Source organism: Nicotiana sylvestris, chromosome 5 (genome assembly GCF_000393655.2).
Source record: "Nicotiana sylvestris chromosome 5, ASM39365v2, whole genome shotgun sequence".
NCBI classification, from domain to species: Eukaryota; Viridiplantae; Streptophyta; class Magnoliopsida; order Solanales; family Solanaceae; genus Nicotiana; species Nicotiana sylvestris.
In genome coordinates, this window is record NC_091061.1 from 121457034 (window position 1) to 121479497 (window position 22464).

Genomic DNA, 22464 nt, shown 5'->3' on the forward strand with positions numbered 1-22464 from the left:
TTTTGCGATTCTAAGGAAGTACGGTGCAATCTTTCTTAAGAATATCATACGAATTTTTCCCTACTCCGCTCTTGCTGTCACGTGTTTGTCGCAATTGATGTGTATTAGAGGAATTGTCAAGATAATCGGCTCATGTATGTTAAGGCTAAGCCTTTCCTTTATTTTGCATGATCTCGTAATTACACGAGTTTGATAACGAGGCATAAAGAACATTTCATATCCTGGAATTTATGTATATTTTCCTAGTCTCGCAAGTTACGTATATTTTTCTAGTTTTGTAAGTTATAATATTCTCCTTATCGGGACTTCATATTTAATTGAATATTTCCTTCTTCCAGTCAAGAGAGCAAAGAATTTATATATATACAGTATTAAAGTATTTTATTACCATCGAGCTATAATCGATGGACATGCCCCTATTAGGCAACCTCTGATCAGATGGTAAGTTATATAACGAGTCTGCTGTGGTCGAGAGCCTATGAGCAAGCCCAATTGGTCGAGATACAGAGCCTAGTATGGTCGAGCGCCTATGAGCGAGCCTACTACGGTAGAGTAGTTATATATATACCGAGCCTTATAGGGCCAGACAACTATTTTACTTACTATATTGAGAGAGTTGAGTCAGTATCAGCAGGTGAGCATATCTTCAGATTATTTTTAACTTCCAGTTACTTTCAGTTATTATATTATCAGTTCAGTTTCAGCTTTCAGTATATTTCCTTACATATTCGGTACATTATTTTGTACTGACGTCCCTTTTTGGGGGGCACTGCATTTCATGCGTGCAGGTCAGACAGACAAACGGGTAGACGTCCTCGTTAAGTGTTGCCCGAGTTCAGCTTGATCGGTAAGCTCCATGCCCTTCGGAGTTGCCGGGTCTAGAGCTTTATGTACATCTTGTGTATATATGTATATATGTTATGAGTAGGTTGAGACCTGTTCCGATCACAGTATATCCATCAGCAGAGGCTTGTAGACATATCCTTTCAGTTAGTACAATATGTTGGGCTTGTAAGCCTTGTATGTATATTTTGATTGGTTTGCCAGCTGTAGTAGTTATGACGGCCTCGTCGGCCCAGTTTATATTGATGTTTAGTCAGTGTTTGCAAATTGTCTTGCAATGGGGCCCATGACCAAAGTATGACATTATATGTTCAAAATTCCTTAGTCGTAAATTGGTACGCAAGGATAGGTGAGACACCGGGTGCAAGTCTCGCCCCCCAGGTTTGGGGCGTGATAGCACGCATGATCCGCGAGCGGGGTAATTTCTTAAATTTATATTTGACCGCGTTGCATGTATGATTCGTGAGCGGGGTGAATAAATGTATCTATGGTTCAGCCGTTCGACCCTCGGCAGTGTACAATTTATATTTATGTTGCATCGGGCCGAACGTCCTCGATGGTATTTGTCTGTGATAATAGAATCAAAGCTCTTTATAGTTTGTATAATTTGCTGCTTGAAAGGTCACATGTTTTAAATGAAGAAAGTGCCTTGAATTCTTAAATGTGATGGAAGGATTTTCCAGTTATTATTCTTGTTTTGAGCTTATGGTTATCTACATACATTACGATTTAAAAGTTGGAACTTCATATTGTTATATTGTTGGCCCTAGTAAGTGTCGGAGTCGACCCCTTGTCACCACTTCTTCGAAGTTAGACGAGATACTTACTGGGTACATATTTTTATGTACTCAGGCTACACTTCTGTACTTGATTGTACAGGATTTGAGACAGGTGCATCTAGCCACCAGTTCGGTGCGTAGACTTGACTCCCCGGCTTAAGACTTCCTGGTGAGCTGCCCTTTTGAGCCGTTCTGTAGCAGCTGGAGTCTCTCTTATGTCTTTATTCTTCTATCTATTTCTTTTCAGACAGTAGGCTAGCATGGTTTTGTATATTCTACTAGATTGCCCACATACTTGTGACACCGGGTCTTGGCACACACACTAGTAGACTTATGATTTTGTTTTACTTGTATGATTACGATTCGTATTTATTGCTTTCATTTATTTATGTTAAAATTTTCAAACTCCTAAATTTCTATCAAATAAGGAGAAGCTATCACGTACTAATTTATGTAAAATGGGAATTCACTAATTTATCAGTGTTGGCTTGCCTAACAACAGTGTTGGGCGTTATTACGACCTATAATGAAATTTGGGTCGTGACACAAACAATAACAATGACCCTTAACTGCACGGACAACTCACGTGCCAACAGTATAACTATCACACAGAAGGCAAGTACACAGGAGTACATGTAAATGATCAGTAACATTAGGATTTGTAATGACCCGACCGGTCATTTTGAGCATTTGCACTTCGCTCGGTAGTTTGGGGATATGAGTAGCTCCGTATGATGTATTAGGAATTGTGTGAAAAGTTTGAATTCATTTCAAGTTGATTTGAAATGTTTCGGCGCGAGTTTTGGAAGTCGAAAGTTCGAATGTTCATTAAGTTTGATTTGAGGTGCGTTTCATCGTTCAATGTTTTTATACATGATTTGAGGCCTCGAGTAGGTCTGTATTATATTATGGGACTTCTTGGTATGTTCGCACGGGGTGTCGAGGGGCTCGGGTGAGTTTCATATAGGTTTGGGCTGTGTTGCGCTCATTTTTCTTATGTTCCAACGTTGTTTCTTCAAGCATAACTGGTATCACATTGAACAAATGAGTTTCGATTTCTATTTTGATTGAAGGATTAGATCTTATCGTAATTACGGAGTCATAGCAAAAAGAATCGTCAAATTTGGACATCGTATGAGGATTTTATGGTCATTTTACTAAGAATTGGGTTGCCAGATTTTTTTCAGATTAATTACGAAATTACGATTGTTGCGTATTTAAAAAACTACACTATTTTCAAATATTGAAACCAACATATCTCCTTCAATATAAGGTCAAATGGAGTGATTCAAGAGCCTAAATTGACTAGAATTTCATAAGGAATCCATTAAAGGCATCAAAAGTGAGTTTCGAGATCTTCTGCCGGAAGAAACGAGGTAGAACAATGTTAAAACGAGGGTTTTGTGCATTTAACATATTTTGAGTTGGGGACCTCGTAATAGGGCAATTTTCGAGGCAATTTTCAGTATATGAATTGGGTTTGGAGTCGTTCGGAGGTTGGAACGTGCGTGATAGCATTCTTGGAGCATCGCTTGGCTTGTTCGATGTCGGAATTGGCTTTTTAAGATAAGTTCTCTTCTAAACTTAGTGCTGAGGATATGAAACCCCGAATTATGTGTTATGTGATTAGTGTTGAGGTTACGCACATGTTAGGTGACGGACGTGTGGGCGTGCACCCTGTGAGTTGTGACTCTATTGTGTCCAGGGCACTGAATAGTGGCCTATTTTATCGATATCTGTGTTTTCACCATGTGATAAAATAAATGAGCTGTATATTATGTTAGATATCATGTTTAGGCTTTATGCTTATATTGTTGGGACCCATAGTGGCCGTTTCTTGATGTCATCTCATTGAATTCATTAATATTTCGTACTCAGTCACATTTACGCATTCATATCATATCTCAGTCTCAGTTGTTACTTATTGATACATCATATCATTGTTCCGGGTTAGTTTTCATGACATTGTGATCCCGTGGGTGAGGCTGGAGAGATTGATGACTGAGTGAGGCCGAGAGCCTAACTATGAGTAATAGTTATGGGATCGGGCTGCATGACACATCATGTTTTATTGATTATTGAGTAAGGCCGAGGGCCTGATTGATTTATACCATGATTGGCTTGTTATAGCGCTTGGGCTGAAGGAGCCCCTCCGAAGTCTGCACACCCCCAGTAAGCTCAGTTAATTATATTTAGGGATCGAACTTCCCTTGGTATGGAGATGGATCTTCTTCATGAGGCTGGATTGGCCTATTTCCTCGTTACTGTGTGTTGCGACCAAAACACTCACGCAAGTGCACGCGATCGACAAGTAATATAGTAGTAAGTAAAGTATCGTTCCCACGAGGAATTGTGATCAACTTATCGACTGATGTAGACTCAAACAATTATCTATTCAAGCTAAATTATCACAAAATATATAAAGAAACAATTTACAACTTACTTAATAATTGCACAATAATTCAACACAAAATTACTACACCAATTACACAATATGTTTATAACAATTTGGATAAATATATTCCCGGGTCATGGACTTGCTAGAAATTATGCTACTATTTTAGCTTTAGATTAATTAATTGAATTATCCGGGTTATTGATTATAGGGTTAATAATATTCATAAGAATCTTTCGAGTTCTTATGCATCTATTCAAGTTAAACTAATACCTATATGTCTATGGTATTAATATTAGCAAGAATGCATTTACAACTCCTATTTTTCAACCAAACAAGGCAATTAAGTATATGTCTATCTTAATTGCAAATCTTTCACCCGATGCCCAGGATTCGGATCTTGCTCTATTTGATTCTATATGCAATCAAAAATTTCCTTTTTCAAGTTTAACTCAAGATTCGTAAATAATATTTCACTGTTAGCTACGCAGTAAAATAATTAGAAGCAGAATCAAATAAACAACCCATGACGATAGATTCAAGATCTTCAATCTAGGCTTCAAATAACATAATTATCTAACATCCATGACCCAAGAATACTTGAGTTTTTAGCTACTCATATTCACATAAAAATAACAACAATAAAAATCTTTAAACATAATATATGTAAATACTAAGAGAAGGTTTAGAAAAACTCTTTCAATCTTTGCTCCAAGTTGATGTTCCTATTGATTTTTGATAGTTGAAGATGAGTTTCCTCCTCCTTCTCTCTCTAAAAATCAGCTCTTTTCCTCAAAATCTGATTAACTCCAATAATGGAGTTCTTGCATTTTGTAAATTGAGTGGAATTTTGAAGAAATTCCAATTTTACCCCTTTAAACAACCTTTCCCGAAGTCTGGACTAGCGCGGCCGCGCATCTGGCCGCGCATCTGACCGCGCTAGTCCAGTTGTCCCATATTCTTGATTCTTTTCTTGTTCTTCCACCATAATTAATTCCGAGGGGTTTTTCATTTATTGCTCCAAAATGGTTCCAATCATATTTGATTTACGTAATATACGCTTCTTTACCTGAAATGTATACAATTCACTATTAAAGCCCATAATTCATCAATTAATCACAATATATCATTGGAATATCATCAAGCAGAAGCATAAACAATAGCTAAATCACCCAGATTTTGCTTATTATCAACACCCCACACTTAATCCATTGCTAGTCCTCGAGCAATCAAACTATTATATTAGAACTATCTCTAAAGATCCCTTTTCTCAACTATTTCCCTTAACGCATTACACCGAGAACAATGTACATATGTTGCTCCTAGCAGTGAACAATCCTAGCTTTAAAGTTGAATCTCAAGTGCCATGCATATTCAAACTTCCTCAACTTGCTCTTTACAGAAGTCAAGATTTTCTTTTCTGTCACAATTCATATGCTCTCACAATTACATTAACAAAGAATGAGTTCAATCCCCCACATTCAATTCATATATTCACATATATCAAGGAAATCACTCACTCTCACAAAAGAAGTCACATGCATGCAATTGGTACCATAAGCTTGCCCTTAATGTAAATCTCTACTAATGTAGGCTAGCTCAATCCGAAATCAATTAGGACTGTTTCATGGTTGTAATGAGGGCTAAGGGACGGGTAGGATGTATTTAGGAATAGTGACTCAACCCCTAAGCACTTTAACACATCAGCTAATTTCAATTTTCAGCATAAATTGTTCAACCTACTTCTCATTTATACACAATGTCATCCCCCACAAATACGCCCTTCTTATTTAAGCACTCTATTAATTCATTCCCACTAACTAGAGCAAAATACATTGTAATTTTTTCTTGTCACTCAATTTCTGCTAGTGGTGTGTTCATTTACAACATCAGTGCACCTTTCATCCTTTTATTGGTTCCACTCAAAAGCCACCCCACACTTATTTCCTTCTTACTTCTTTTTAACGTTCTTCACACAATTAAAGTGCTTTAAGATGTAAAAGGACCAAAACACTGTCAATTAAGAACAAAAGTGTATAGGCTTGTAATGTGGGTGCCAAACAAAAGTCTAAAGGCTCAAAAGGGTTAACTAGGGACAAATTTTATTTGTGATAAGCAATTAAGCTCAAAAAGGGCAAAGAAAGCCTAACATCATTTTTCAAATCGAGCATCACCTAATATTTCGCATTAATTCACATACCGGGCAAGTTCTAGACACAAATACAATGCATGGACTACACAAATACTCACAACACATGGCATATGACTCATTCCAGATCAGCTCATCAAGACACTCCATTACGAGCATTCAATTCAGTACAAACATACAATTTACGACACTTTCGATGAGATTCAACAATTAAGACTAAGCGTTACACTCTAAGTTTTATTGTGTTCAGGTGTGTCAACGTTATGAGTTCTCTTCTGTATATGCTAACTGAAAAACAACATATGCCCGGTTCAAAATAAACCCTTGGAAAAGAACCGTGGCTTAAAGAAAAACCAAGGGAGATTTGTTATACTACCTAAAAATACCAAATATAAACAAAAATCTTTTTGTTGTTTTCAATAAGCTCAGTCCCTCAAGAACTCCTATCCAAAAGAATCTGTCATCGGGCCACGCCAATATTACTACTAAAAAAAATATGTTTTAAGCACAATTACTCCAACAATACTAAATCACCAAAACATTTAAAAACAAATGTGAAATTATCACGCAATCCCAAAACATTATATTTTGTACCACACCACCAAAACATTCCAATAATCCAAAACAATTAAAACAACCTAAAAATTCATAATAATTACTACCATCCTTCCACCCCACACTTAAACGTAAGGCATGTCCCCATGACTTTCATTTCTAAAAAGAAAAGAGGCAAAGATACTTCCCCGAAACTTCATTCCTGATCCGAGACAGTGTCAGGATTCACATTACATGCACGCCCCAATGCTCTGAGCCAACCCATAATTTTTTTCTCCGACTTGACTTGTCGGTCAGCTATCTCCTCCACACGGTTGCCCAACCCAGTCATAGTGATGCGAAGATCCTCCACTTCTTTTTCCAATGTGTTTTGACGAGGCAATCTGGTAGATCGAGAAGATGAAGCTGCTCGTGATAATGTTGTTGCTGGTGCTGCTTGTGATGCTGATCTTGACAGTCTCGCAGCTGATGACAGTCTTGCAGTTGATGCACGGGGTGCTTCTGGCTGCGCCTCACTTTCAACATTCATTGCCTCATTTTCCTCCTCCTCACCATCGTCGTCATCATCATCAGAGCTGCTCGATTCTACCACCTCTACTACCTCCGGTTCTTTCCCTGTTGTCACTTTATCAGCTCGGAGCTTGCTTTCTTTTTCAACCAACCCATCAGCAGGTTGATATTCTGGCACACTAGCAGCCCTGCATAGTTGAGTAACTAGTGAAGGGAAGAAGAATCCATACCTCTTGATTTTGCAGCGAGTGAACATCTCATCATACATGATTTTAGATACGTCAAAGTCGTGTCCATTAACAAAACACCAGACAAGACAAGCTCGGGGTCCATTGACTTCCGTTTTATTGTGTGATGGGATCAATCGGGCACATATGAGATGCAACCAGAACTTTGCTTCAAATGTGAGTGCATTAGAATGAAATTTCTGCCCATAAGTCATCCAGGAAATTTCCTTGCCAGGTGCCAAAATGGTCTCAAAGAATCTTTCCCAAATTTCGTATGTAGGTGTCTTACCATAGTTATAGAAGTCATTATGCTCCTCTGGAGGTGCAGGCAGCTGATAAGCAGTACGAATTGCCTCAAGTGAAGCATTCACTGCTCTTTGGCGCACTGTGACTATTCCATTTGTATGCTCTGGAGCATTGGCATAAAATTCTCTTACAACCATGAGATTTGCCTCACCTGGTTCGTTGACGAATGTGTGTAAGCCCCTTCTCAGCAACTCATCGTGCATATGAGGGCACAACCGCTGAAGTTTTCTCATGTCAACACCTCTTTCAGGAATTGGTTTCTTTTCAGCTTTTTCTACAAATCGGTCCTGAGCTTTGGCCGAAACAAATCTTGTATTATCAAATGGGCGTGCAATTGCTGCCTCTCGTGACCTAGCTCTGCCTGCTTGGTTACTTGAGGAAGGACCTGTGGTACGTCTTTTTCTGGAGTTAGTCATTATACCTGCCAGACAATAACATATTAACATAGCTCAATCCAAAATTCATGGCTCAATAGGGTTACTTAGACTTCACACTCATCATTGGTCACAAACTACATTTTCTTATTCATGGGGGCTTTTTCACAAACACATTGCATGCATTGTATTATCATGACCCCTTTTACACTTGTTAGAACAATAATCACCCTTATTCACCCATAAAACATCACCAATCAAGTGGTTCTCCTCCCTGCACTCATCAACCAACAATACCCCCAAGTATTTCACTAATTTATACATACAATTTATGTACAATTAACACAACATATGTATAAATACTTCAACAGAAATTCGAAAAATAGCAATAAAAATAAAACTAAATTATCACTAACATTATTCTCTGTATAAAAGAACTATATGAGAATAGTTCACTATTATTACACAATACCCATCAATACTATTATTATATTTACTTAAAATATAAAAACAAAATCTGAAAAATAACAAGAAAAATAAAAGAAGAGAATAACGTAGAACTTAAAACTAATTTCTTACTAATATTTCAACTTATACTATCAACACCATTCTTAGAAACCAACTTTAACAACTATAACTACTTTATTTGCATATAAACAAAAATCTGAAAAAGGAAAAAAATAGAAAAATAAAAGAAAACAAAACAAGAATTCATACCTTTGTTGGAAGAGAATGGTAAAGAAGATGAAGGTGAAGATAGAAAAGAAGATTTGATGGGGATTGTTTGGGAGAAATTGGTGAAGAAAAAATGGTGGAAGAAAAGTTTGGAGAAGAGAAGGGTTTTGAAGAGGGGAAATTGGGTTAGAGAGAGAAGTAATTTGTTGGAATGGGGGTTTTTGGGGAGAGGGGCGGTCAGATAAGGGGTATTTAGGGGGTAGGATAGTAATTTTAATTAACAAATTAAAACAAAAACAAAAACAAAAAAAATAAAAAAAAACAAAAAATTTCATTGGACTAGCGCGGTCAAATGCGCGGCCGCGCTAGTCAGGTGCGCGTCCAAGACAGAGAGCAACCCAAAGTAGCGCGGTCAAATGCGCGGTCAGGTGCGCGGCCGCGCACCTGAGCGATTTCTGATTTTTTTTTTTCAAATTAAAAGCATCAGCCCTCGTTCACCTGTATTTATTAGTACACAATAAACATCATAATCAAAAATACCATGATCGTTGGGTTGCCTCCCAACCAGCGCCTTATTTTACGTCGCGGCGCGACGCCATATTGCATTATACATCAATTAAATCTACTGAGGTTTTGTGACGTTGAATGTCACCACCCCAATAATGTTTAATTCGTTGCCCATTTACCAAGAAAGTACCACTTGAATTTGTGTCTCGTAATTCAACTGTTCCATGAGGAGTCACGTTTACTACAACGAAAGGGTCTGCCCAACGAGACTTAAGCTTTCCTGGAAAAAGCTTTAAACTTGAATTAAACAGAAGAACTTCTTGACCCGACACAAACTCACGATGTTGGATGTGCTTATCATGCCATCTCTTGGTTCTTTCTTTATATAACTTGGCATTTTCATAAGCATGCAACCGAAACTCATCAAGTTCATTGAGTTGTAGCAGTCTTTTTTCACCGGCTAAGTCCATATCCATATTTAGCTTTTTGATTGCCCAATAAGCTTTGTGTTCTAGCTCAACAGGCAAATGACATGCCTTTCCATAAACCAACCTGTATGGAGAAGTACCTATTGGAGTCTTGTATGCAGTTCGGTAAGCCCACAATGCATCTTCTAACCTACCGGACCAGTCCTTCCTATTTGCGCTCACAGTTTTCTCCAAAATCTGTTTTACTTCCCTATTTGACACTTCAACTTGACCACTCGTTTGAGGGTGATATGCAGTAGCAACCTTGTATCTCACACCATATTTTGCTAGGATATTTTTCAACAATTTGTTGCAAAAGTGCGTTCCTCCATCACTTATCAACCCTCTTGGAGTTCCAAAGCGTGTGAAAATGTGCTTCTTTACGAAACTTACCACTACCTTCACATCATTAGTGGGAAGAGCAATGGCCTCAACCCACTTAGACACATAATCAACTGCAACCAAAATATATCTATGCCTATTAGAATATGGAAATGGTCCCATGAAATTTATTCCCCAGATATCAAAGAGTTCTACTGCCAAAATATTTTGTAAAGGCATCTCGTGCTTCTTCGTGATCGTTCCTGTTCTTTGGCACCTGTCATAATTTTTAACAAAAGCATGTGCATCTTTAAATAATTTTGGCCAGTAAAAACCTGATTTTAAAACCTTTTGTGCAGTTCTGTCTCCCCCATGATGACCTCCATAAAGAGGAGAATGACAGTCATGCAATATTGCATTCATCTCCTCCTCAGGGACACACCTTCTTACCAATTGATCTACGCATTACTTATATAGAAAAGGCTCGTCCCACATGTAGAATCTCACATCATGTAAGAACCTTCTTCTATGGTCAGCTGTGAATTCTGGTGGAGTCACCCCACTTGCAATGAAATTCACATAATCAGCATACCACGGGGTTTCATCCGAAGTGATAGCTAGCAAATGTTCGTCAGGGAATGTTTCTTTGATTGATTCTCCTTCAGTGACATGGCCTCTATTTTCCAGCCTGGATAAATGATCTGCAACCTGATTCTCTGTTCCCTTTCGATCTCGAATCTCCAAATCAAATTCCTGCAAAAGAAGAACCCATCGAATTAACCTTGGCTTGGCATCTTTCTTTGCAAATAAATACCTTATAGCGGAGTGATCTGTGTAAACTATGACTTTTGTCCCCACTAGATATGATCTAAACTTATCAAATGCCCATACTACTGCGAGCAACTCTTTTTCAGTAACAGTGTAATTCATTTGAGATGAATTAAGAGTTCTACTCGCATAGTGAATGGAACAAAATATTTTCTCCTTCCGCTGCCCCAAAACAGCTCCAATGGCTATATCACTTGCATCACACATCAATTCAAATGGAAGTTTCCAATCTGGAGAAATGATAATCGGTGCAGTAACTAATCTTCGTTTCAGCTCATCAAATGCTTTCAGACAAGCATCATCAAACTTGAAAGATGTATCTTTCTCAAGAAGCCTGCACAAAGGAGATGAGATTTTTGAAAAATCCTTGATGAAACGACGGTAAAAGCCCGCATGGCCTAAGAAACTGCGAATGCCTCTAACTGATGTTGGTGGAGGTAATTTTTCAATTGCTTCCACCTTTGCTTTATCCACCTGCAATCCATTCTTAGACACTTTATGCCCTAAGACTATGCCTTCACGTACCATGAAATGGCATTTTTCCCAATTTAATACCAAATTTGTTTCTTCACACCTAGCAAGGACCTTATCAAGATTCATTAAACATTCATCAAAAGAACATCCAAATACAGAAAAATCATCCATAAATACTTCCACAAATCTTTCAACCATATCAGTGAAAATAGCCATCATACACCTTTGAAAAGTCGCAGGTGCATTGCAAAGACCAAATGGCATTCTTTTAAATGCATATGTCCCATAGGGGCATGTAAATGTGGTCTTTTCTTGGTCTTCTGGGGCTATAACAATTTGATTATATCCCGAGTAACCATCCAAAAAACAGTAGTAGTATTCCTGCCCGACTAATCTATCAAGCATTTGGTCAATGAAGGGAAGGGGAAAATGGTCTTTCCGGGTGACATTATTCAATTTTCTATAATTTATGCAAATCCTCCTCCCAGTAACAGTTCTAATGGGAATCAAATCATTATTTTCATTTGTTACTACGGTCATTCCTCCTTTCTTTGGAACACATTGGACTGGACTTACCCATTTGCTATCAGATATTGGAAATACAATACCTGCATCAAGCCATTTAATCACTTCTTTTCTTACCACCTCTTTCATGTTCGGATTTAGGCGGCATTGTTGTTCTATGCTTGGCTTGTGCTCTTCCTCCATGAGAATTTTATGCATGCAAAAAGCTGGACTAATACCTCTTATGTCGTACATTGTCCATCCAATTGCTCTTTTATGCTCACGTAGTACTCTTAACAATTTCTCCTCCTGCAATTCAGACAAGTCAGCCGAAATAATAACAGGTAACGTTTCAGAACTACCCAAATAAGTATAATGAAGATGAGAAGGTAAAAGCTTTAATTCCAATTTGGGAGCTTCTTCAACCGAGGGCTTCAGAGGAGGACCATCTGTCCTGTTCAACGGTTCAAAGGGATTAAAACCTTTTATATATTCACATGTTGCATCCAAATTATGTTTCATCTCCTCAACCTCATCATTAATCTCTAAACTTTCAAATAACACAATTGCTTTTTCTAAAGAATCCTGCAAATATACACTTGAGGTAACAAGTTGTTCATCAATCTCCATGACAGATATCATAGACAATTCTTCATACTGCCGAGGAAGTTGAATTGCTTTATATACATTAAAAACAGCTTCCTCGTTGTCAACTCTCATGATCATTTTTCCTTCTCTTACTTTAATTATAGCATCACCTGTAGCCAAGAGAGGTCTTCCCAATATAATAGGAACTTTTTCATCGGCCTGAAAATCCAAGATAATGAAATCAGCTGGGAAAATAAATTTCCCAATTTTCAGTAGCACATCTTCTATCACCCCTTCCGGGTAAGCTATGGACCTGTCTGCTAGTTGCAACATCACTGTGGTGGGTTTTGGAGCTCCCAAACCCAATTGTTTATACAAAGATAATGATATCAAATTTATGCTTGCTCCCAAATCACAAAGTTCATGACCTACATCAACATTGCCTATTCTTACAGGGATAGTAAAGCTGCCAGGGTCCTTAAGCTTTTGAGGAAGCTTATTTTGGACCCTTGAAGTGCACTCTTCAGTAAGTGCAACTGTTTCAAATTCAGTCAGTCTCCTCTTGTTAGCCACAATGTCTTTTATGTATTTGGCATATTTTGGAATATCACGAATCACATCTACCAACGGAATATTCAATTGAATCTGACTCAACATAGAGAGAAATTTGTTGAACATGAGATCGTCATTTTTTCTCTGCAACCTTTGTGGAAATGGTGGTGGTGGCCTTGAAATGTTTACAGGTGCTGGAATTGTATCATCTTTCTTTTCCTCTTGTGTTGCTTTGGGAATCAATTCACCTTCAGGTATTTGCTTGTTCTTTTTCTTTGATGAAACTTCTTCTAACTCCCTTCCTGTTCTAAGTGTAATTGCACTCACTTGAGGATTTTTCTCTGTATCACCAGGAAGTGCCCCTGCAGGTCTAGTATTTTGATTTGTAGCCAGTTGTCCCATTTGCCTTTCAATATTTCTGAAGTCCGTTCTGAGTTGTTGATTGTCTTGCAACAATTTTTTTAATAAATCATTTGTACTTTCTTCTGCCTGTTGTGGTGGCCTTTGAGGTTGATTAAAATTTCCTTGGGGTCTATATTGATTCTGATTTGATTGATTTCCACCCCAAGAGAAATTAGGATGATTCCTCCAATTTGCATTGTAAGTGTTCCCATACTGTGCCTGTTGGTTCATCGGCCCTCTGCTTTGTTTCCCCACATAATAAATAGATTCAGGATTCGTTGGGCACATATCACTTGTGTGATTATCTCCACACAGTTCACAACAAACTGACATTTGTTGAACCTGCTGCATTGGTTGTGATGTTCCCATTGTCATTCTGGTCATTTGATTTGCCAATTTTGCTAAATCTGCTCTCATGGCGGAAATGTCATCCAGTTCAAGTAACCCTGCTTTCTGTTTCATTGCTCTCCTAGGTTCTTCTTCACCTTGCCAATTATGATCATTAGCAGTAAAGTTATTTAGCAGAAGTTGTATTTCACTGTATGGTTTTGCCATGCAACTACCTCCACAAGCTGAATCAAGATTCATTTTGGAAGTTTCGTCTAATCCATCAACAAAAGTATGGCCCAGTACTTCATCAGTTTGACAATGATGAGGACAATCCCAAAGTAGTTTCTTGTATCTTTCCCAAGCTTGGCGAAGAGTTTCACCATCCCGTTGTTGAAACCCAAGAATCTGACTCCGCAAAAACTTTGTCTTTTTGGTGGGGAAAAACTTGATTAGGAATTTCTTTGCTAAATCATCCCAATTGTGGATTGAATTAGCTGGCTCTTTTTGCAACCATTCTCTAGCATCCCCCAATAATGAAAAGGGAAATAAGGTCAGCCTGACATAATCCTTGGAAACATTTGGATAATTGTAAGTATCCGTTATTTCCAAAAAAATTTGAATGTGTCTTTGTGGGTCTTCATGAGATAGACCAACATATTACCCAGTGGACTGTATCAGCTACACCATGTACTGTTTAAGCTCAAAGTGACCGGTGATTTCAGGCTTCACAATGGCCTGAGTCATATTAGCAAGGTTTGGCCTTGCTGCTTCTATCATCGCATGTTCTTGATTACCTGCCATCACTGTTGGCTGTGGTTGAACTTGAATGTCCAACTCTCTTTATGTTTTGTTTCTAGCTTCCCACTCCTTCATTATTCTATGAATTGTTCGTTCAATTTAAGGACCAAAAGGGAAGAGAGTGTTTGTGCTTCTACTCCTCCGCATTCAAGAGAAGAGCCTGCGCAACACAAACAAAGTAGATGGAAAATTTAGGTTTTTATTAACAGCTAATAACATCTTAAAACAGTCAAGTAGCTAATTTCAAATTCCCCGGCAACGGCGCCAAAAACTTGTTGCGACCAAAACACTCACGCAAGTGCACGCGATCGACAAGTAATATAGTAGTAAGTAAAGTATCGTTCCCACGAGGAATTGTGATCAACTTATCGACTGATGTAGACTCAAACAATTATCAATTCAAGCTAAATTATCACAAAATATATAAAGAACCAATTTACAACTTACTTAATAATTGCACAATAATTCAACACAAAATTACTACACCAATTACACAATATGTTTATAACAATTTGGATAAATATATTCCCGGGTCATGGACTTGCTAGAAATTATGCTACTATTTTAGCTTTAGATTAATTAATTGAATTATCCGGGTTATTGATTATAGGGTTAATAATATTCATAAGAATCTTTCGAGTTCTTATGCATCTATTCAAGTTAAACTAATACCTATATGTCTATGGTATTAATATTAGCAAGAATGCATTTACAACTCCTATTTTTCAACCAAACAAGGCAATTAAGTATATGTCTATCTTAATTGCAAATCTTTCACCCGATGCCCAGGATTCGGATCTTGCTCTATTTGATTCTATATGCAATCAAGAATTTCCTTTTTCAAGTTTAACTCAAGATTCGTAAATAATATTTCACTGTTAGCTACGCAGTAAAATAATTAGAAGCAGAATCAAATAAACAACTCATAACGATAGATTCAAGATCTTCAATCTAGGCTTCAAATAACATAATTATCTAACATCCATGACCCAAGAATACTTGAGTTTTTAGCTACTCATATTCACATAAAAATAACAACAATAAAAATCTTTAAACATAATATATGTAAATACTAAGAGAAGGTTTAGAAAAACTCTTTCAATCTTTGCTCCAAGTTGATGTTCCTATTGATTTTTGATAGTTGAAGATGAGTTTCCTCCTCCTTCTCTCTCTAAAAATCAGCTCTTTTCCTCAAAATCTGATTAACTCCAATAATGGAGTTCTTGCTTTTTGTAAATTGAGTGGAATTTTGAAGAAATTCCAATTTTACCCCTTTAAACAACCTTTCCCGAAGTCTGGACTAGCGCGGCCGCGCATCTGGCCGCGCATCTGACCGCGCTAGTCCAGTTGTCCCATATTCTTGATTCTTTTCTTGTTCTTCCACCATAATTAATTCCGAGGGGTTTTTCATTTATTGCTCCAAAATGGTTCCAATCATATTTGATTTACGTAATATACGCTTCTTTACCTGAAATGTATACAATTCACTATTAAAGCCCATAATTCATCAATTAATCACAATATATCATTGGAATATCATCAAGCAGAAGCATAAACAATAGCTAAATCACCCAGATTTCGCTTATTATCACTGGGTGACTTATAGTCAGTGATGTATACATATTCCGGGATGGATCTTCCCTGGGCCGCATGTGCCATATACAATATCGAGTGGTTGAGTATGATGAGTGAAAAGTGTGATATAATGAGGTTGAGTACTCTGAGAGTGTGAGTACATGATTCATCTATGAGATACATGGCATTGGAATACATATATGGCATACATGCATAGAGACGCATTTTCCTCATGTTGTATGGTATCACATCATTCATGACTTTTCACACACATTGATATGTGGGCATAGAGTGGTATTTCACACTTGTTATTTGGAATGGAAATGAAATAATTTTTATTTACTGTGGAAAGGATTTTCAAGAAAACTACAGGTTTCAAACTATCTCAAAATTTTTCGAGGATTTCGATAAAAAAATTTGGGTTTTCACTGTTATTCTTGAAATGTGGAACTATTTTCGGAAAACTATGCGAAAGCTGGACATTTTTTTATCTCTGAAATTATTTCCTTGTTTATATGCTCTACGTTGTATGAACTGCTGTTGGTTATTTGTGTTGGACCCGACCTATGTTCCAACTCATCACTGCTTTCAACCTAAGTTTAGGCTTGTTACTTTTTTAGTACATGGGATCGGTTGTACTCATACTGCACTTCTTGCACAGTGCATGTAGATCTCGGATGTCGATGTTGATGTGTTCGATGGTTACTGGATTAGAAGGCGTACATGTGTTCTTGCTGTAGCTGCCTCTTTCTCACGGTAGCCTTAGATTATAAAACTTTGTTTATGTAATGTTCAAACAGAAGATGTATTCTTTTCGTGTCAGCTTTGTAAACTTTATTCTTAGAAGCTCATGATTTGTACTACCAGTCCTTGGGAATTGTATAGGATTCAGATAACTCCTATGTTTAATTATTTATTTAATATTGTTGTAATTGAATAGTTATTAGTTGGCTTACCTACCAGGTTGGGTTGGGTGCCATCACGACTGGTGGATTTTGGGTCGTGACAGATTGGTATCAGAGCTCTAGGTTCATAGATTCTACAAGTCATGAGCAAGTATCTAGTAGAGTCTTGTGGATGGTATGATGACGTCCATACCTATCTTTGAGAGGCTACAAGGCATTTAGGATATACTTTCCATCTTTCTTTCCTAATCGTGCGGCATTGATTCAGCTTGAAGTGTAATCCTTTGAATTCCTTCCACACATTCATATGCGCACTTGAGCATTCGGTATTAGCTGTGCATCGACGTTTTATGATTCCCTAGATGAAGTGCGAGATGTGATTTCTGTGTGTTGTTGATGGTCCAGTCTGGAGGACTTGAGGTCGGGTTTTGACTGTAGCTTGAGCTCAGAGATATTGATTGTGTGAGCACGTGCATTGCATTTATATGTCCGGTAATGTCCCTATTAGTGGGATTTGTGGCTGGATGGCTATGTGATGGGTATGATGTGGCTGCGAGATGTGTTCATATGGGTTGAATTTGAAAAAAAGAGTTTGATTGAGATGTAAATTGGGTGCTTGACTTCTGCCTTGATGTGACGTATAGTATCGAGTTATGAGCATATTGGAGGATATTTCATGTTGTTTAACTTTGGAACGAATTAGATTCTCATGTCTTGTTGATGAGTTCAGAATCAGGAAGATTAAGTAATTCCGTAGTATTTGTGACTGTGGAAGGGTATGGAAAGATGTCGGTTTGAGGCAAAGCAGGTGGGTTATCTCCTGTGAGGTGTCCTGAGGTTGTGTGATCCCTATGTTGTTTTGTAGCAATTTCTCTTTTACTAGTGAATTATACGTGTCAAAATTTGAGTATGGATCATTATGAGAGTTGGCTTTGACTGTTACAATGGTGAACGCGAGAATTTGAAGATGATCTAAGATATTAGATGGTTTGTGTTACATGAGATTATGAACGATTTAGTTGAATTTCAGCGCAGGATTTTGGCAGCAATAGAGTAAGGGTACTGTAAGTTATCAGATGCTTTATTCCTTTGCTTTGCGCCAAGTGGGGGAGTCTATTATTGACTGGTTGATTGCACAGTTGTGTGTTGTATTAGACTCATTTTGAGGTATACTGGTGAATTAGTTATGGCTTACAGAGGTTGAGGTCGAGGATGACTCGAGTAAGGGAATTTCTAGATACAGGTTGTATTACACTCTATGTGTATATGAAAATCATAGAATGATTGAGTGGTTATTAGTGAAGGATGTAGTGTTCATGGAGTATAAATTTGCTCGGTTGCTTAGAGGTATGGATTACTTCTTAGGGAGTTGGTGTGCTAATGGGGCACTGGTCGTCCGATCTGTTTGGGCGGTGCTATTGAGAGTTGAGTAAAGTGGATGACTCTCGAGAATGGTTCTAATGGGTTCAAGATTTATATGTAACAATTAGGAATCTTCAGAATGTGTATTTGGCTAGAAACTGAGATTTACATTGGATGGTGTCAAGACTTGTGACATTTCTATATCATTATGGATTCTACATATCAATATCGAGAAGGTGAAGGTAATGGCTTTAGATTCGTATGAAGTCTCTTCAGAGTAAGAATTTTGGTTGTGGTACTTTTGGGATACTTAAAAAGGGAATTCAGCGGCTATAACCCTTAGGGCGGTGTGTTTCTATGCTAGAGTTTGTGGGGCAAGTTTTGGTTAAGGATAGTAGTGTTCTAGTAAGGAAAAGTATCAATTTGAAGGCAATTCGAAAGGAATTCAGAGAATTAGGACAACTTGGTAACGGGTTGGATCAGCATGGCAACAGATGTGATTGGCTCCTCTGGTTCTTATGGTGTAGTGAGTTTCTACAGGTGTTTTGTGGCGATACTCTTGGATTTTGATGGCCTCCGTAGCTTGGCTGAGTTAGAGGAATTCAGTGATGGCTTAATTATGTGAAAATAGGCTTCGAAGAGATCTCAATGGTTTCTACCACAGTTTGAGGAGTATATTTTGTACTGACGTGAGGAGCATGTGATGTATAGTGATTTTCTCTTGATGAAATCAAATGGAAAGTTCTTTGCTGATTGAGCGAGTAGTTTCTTGTGACTTGGAGCGGATTATGAAGTTCTCGTATTTTTCATATAATGGCATGGTATGTACAGTGTGTTGTGTGGGGTTGAGATTGACATGTGCAAGGTCATGGTTCAGTTTTAAAGGGAAGGTCATGAATTCTTAAGCAGCATGGACGGCTTCAGAGGACTAGATAAATGATATTACTATTAGATATGGCTTGATGAGAGTGTAAATTTCAAAAGGGGCACTGTGTTATGATTTATGGATGCTTCATTAGTATTGCGGCACTCGCTTGGTTGATCGATTGTGGCACGAAAGAATTATATAAGTATTCCTCGTAGGATGATCATGTATGAGAGATGTGTTATACATTCAAGCGGTGTAGTTGGGATCAGATAAGGTGATTCGTGTGTTCTATGAATTTGGAGAACGGGAGTTCTTAAAAACAGATTGTTTCGTAGTTGTGGACTGTGAAGATGTGGCCAAAGCTAGATAGATAATAGTATGCTTTATGGTTCAGTCATTGTGGACTTTCAGAGTGTTATGTGTCTATTTTTGGGTAAACAAAGTTGGTTTAGGGTCTATTGTAGGCCCAATGAGGATGTGTGTTCTACACCGGGTCGGATTGGTTGCCTCCATACTACTATTGTTGAGGGATGTGATATTCAGTTATTGTTGAGCTTATTTTTTCTGAAATGATCAGTGAGTTACTCTTCTATGCTACGAGGAGTTGTGAATCATTGATTATATACACACACGGTGCGGTTTTATTCGGGCTTTATAGCAGAATTTGAGCGAGATGGGTATTTGGGTGTTGAATGATTGATTGCGCGTTGGCTATGTTCTTTTCGAATGGTGGCATTGTTGTCACGCCCCAAAAACCGTGGAACGCTACCGACGCTCAACCGAGTAAACCCGACTGAGCAAGCCTGTTAGATTTCATTCTACCCAAGCTAGTTCATGAATAAAGAGGGAATGCTATCCCATTTATCAAAACACTAAGCATTCTTCCATTAGCAACTCTCATTTCATTTCCGTCAATGACTTCATTCATAGTTTACAAAATATTACAAGTTTATAAGTTTAATGAAAAACATGTTTATCAAGTACCAACTTTTCTAGTCTGGACTCCCAACATCAACCACCTCCCACAAACAGTCTACGGAGCCTCTAAATACAATAGAAGAGTAATAAGGAAATTCCGGCAACAAGGTTCCGGCTATACCTCAAAACGTGATAAGAAAATGAAAAAAAGATACATGACATGACCCTGGGATGGAGTGAGGCTCACCAAGACTACTGGGAAGAGAGTACCGCTATCACTGGCCGATGCCGCCCACTATGGAACCACCTATATCATTAAACGATACAGCACTCCCGACAAAAGGGATGTTAGCGCCGTCGAATAGCACTAGTATGTAAGGCTAAAAGTCCTCTTTCAGAATAAAATAACCATACAAGCAAAGAAACCACAAAACAGTAAGTCAAAATCAACAATATACTAACATCCAATTTGAAACATGTAAGTCTTGTAGTTTACAAAAATAATATATATAATTTTTGGTTGGGAGATCATTATCACCGATATAAGTTATACCACCGTCTTTGTTAGCAAGGAGTTCGATCACGACCCGATCAGCTAGGTCGTCCCTTTGGAGACATGTACCACAATCACAATTTCCAGTTTTTGATTCCCAGCACAATACCACCATGTGTGCAGTATGGCGTCCGATCACGGCCCGATCGGCTAGGCTGCCTTCCCACATATAACGTGTGGGTTGGCGTTACCAATTTACAAATGTTACTAAGTTCATCCTAATTAAGGGGAATAACCACTATCCATCCCTACACCGGCACGTGTAGTTTCAGGTGTGAGCCTTATGACCCACCCTTCCTCAATTTTGCTAATGATACTCCCAAAATTATTTTTGATTTGATTTGATATTGCACACAATTGTAGTATAAATACAAGTATACAAATATAGCATAAACACAACCATGCTTACCTCAATACCTTTCACATTTTATAGTTTTTATTAAGGTTCTCAATCTCTCTCGATAACATTATTTCTTTGGCCCTTTGGGCCTTTCACAAGTTTCATCTTTTTCATGGCACGAAGGCCGCATTTGGTTTTCCACATTTTCCATCTCCTTTATTTCCAAGGACCACCAACCAATATCAATGTACCGAATATTCCAAGAATCATATATTTTCGAGTCAATAGTAATAAAATCATCAAACACAAAGGATTCTTCCCAAAGGGGAACATGCCAACCAATAATTGAAATACACATTGAAGTTATAAGCAAGCAATCACCTCAATTATCCTTGAATTACCCCTTTTTCCATCATGACAAATGCACAATTTCAACATCGGAATGTGTAAGGACTAGCATTACATTGAATGTATTTATAAGGCAAAACATTATCTAAAACAACCACTTATGGGCATAGTTCAGGTAGAAGGCCCTTAGGCCATTCTATTTTTGAAGTTAGTTCATAAGAGTTGAGTCGATGCTTATTTCATAATTGTTTCACATTTTCTCCTTCGATTCATCTCTAAACATCTTTACAATTTATCAACAAATAGGCACATTCAATCAAGGCATTTAGTACACATAAGAGCAACTAGGAGCATTAAATAGATCGAATTCTTCTCACCCGATTAGTATACTAACTTTCATTTAAAATGTGACTCAAGGCTATACCATTTTGGTAGACAAATCACACTTAAATTACAAAACAATATGGAATTCACTTCCGAGAGAGAAAGTTTAGCCTACATACCTCGATTGAGCTTTCCTTAAGTCCTACTATACTCCGAGACTCTTAGCAACGTCAATCTCTTAGGAACATGACAAATCGAACCACAAATTAGAGAGGTGATCATAGTTCTAGCTCATTTGAGCATATTTTCAAACACTAAGTGGGTGTTATGCTTTTAAAACTATCTGTGAAAAATCCTACCGTCCCTCATCCCATCCTTAGCTCAAAACCTCACCAAATACTTTAAGAACTCATGCATGTAAGATATCCACTCTCATCCTCATGGATTACCCTTCTAATGGTCTATCCTAGTTATATCTAGTAATTAAGAGATTGGGTTATAGAACCTTAGCTTTTAGGAAGAAGACCTAGGTGCCTTTCTTGACAAATCTTCAAGGTTTAAGCAAGATCTTAGGAGAAATGTTGATGAAGAACCCCTTCTCCCTCTAGGACCCTCTCTCTCTCTCTCTCTCTCTCTCTCTCTTTCTTTAAAAGCATCAGAAAATATGCCTAAAATAAAGGGTAGTGT

The 22464-nt window shown here is 37.9% G+C and overlaps 1 protein-coding gene across 1 annotated transcript; it reads right to left on the bottom strand.

Annotated features, from left to right (window-relative positions):
- Positions 1-10310: 10310 nt before the first annotated feature.
- Positions 10311-14011, bottom strand: LOC138869242 (uncharacterized). Its single transcript, XM_070146845.1, has 4 exons — positions 13127-14011; positions 12206-12499; positions 11000-12046; positions 10311-10385 (listed from the first exon to the last, which is right to left on the bottom strand). Exons 1-4 carry the CDS (start codon positions 14009-14011, stop codon positions 10311-10313), a joined length of 2301 nt encoding a protein of 766 aa, XP_070002946.1.
- Between the last annotated feature and the right edge of the window lie 8453 nt (positions 14012-22464).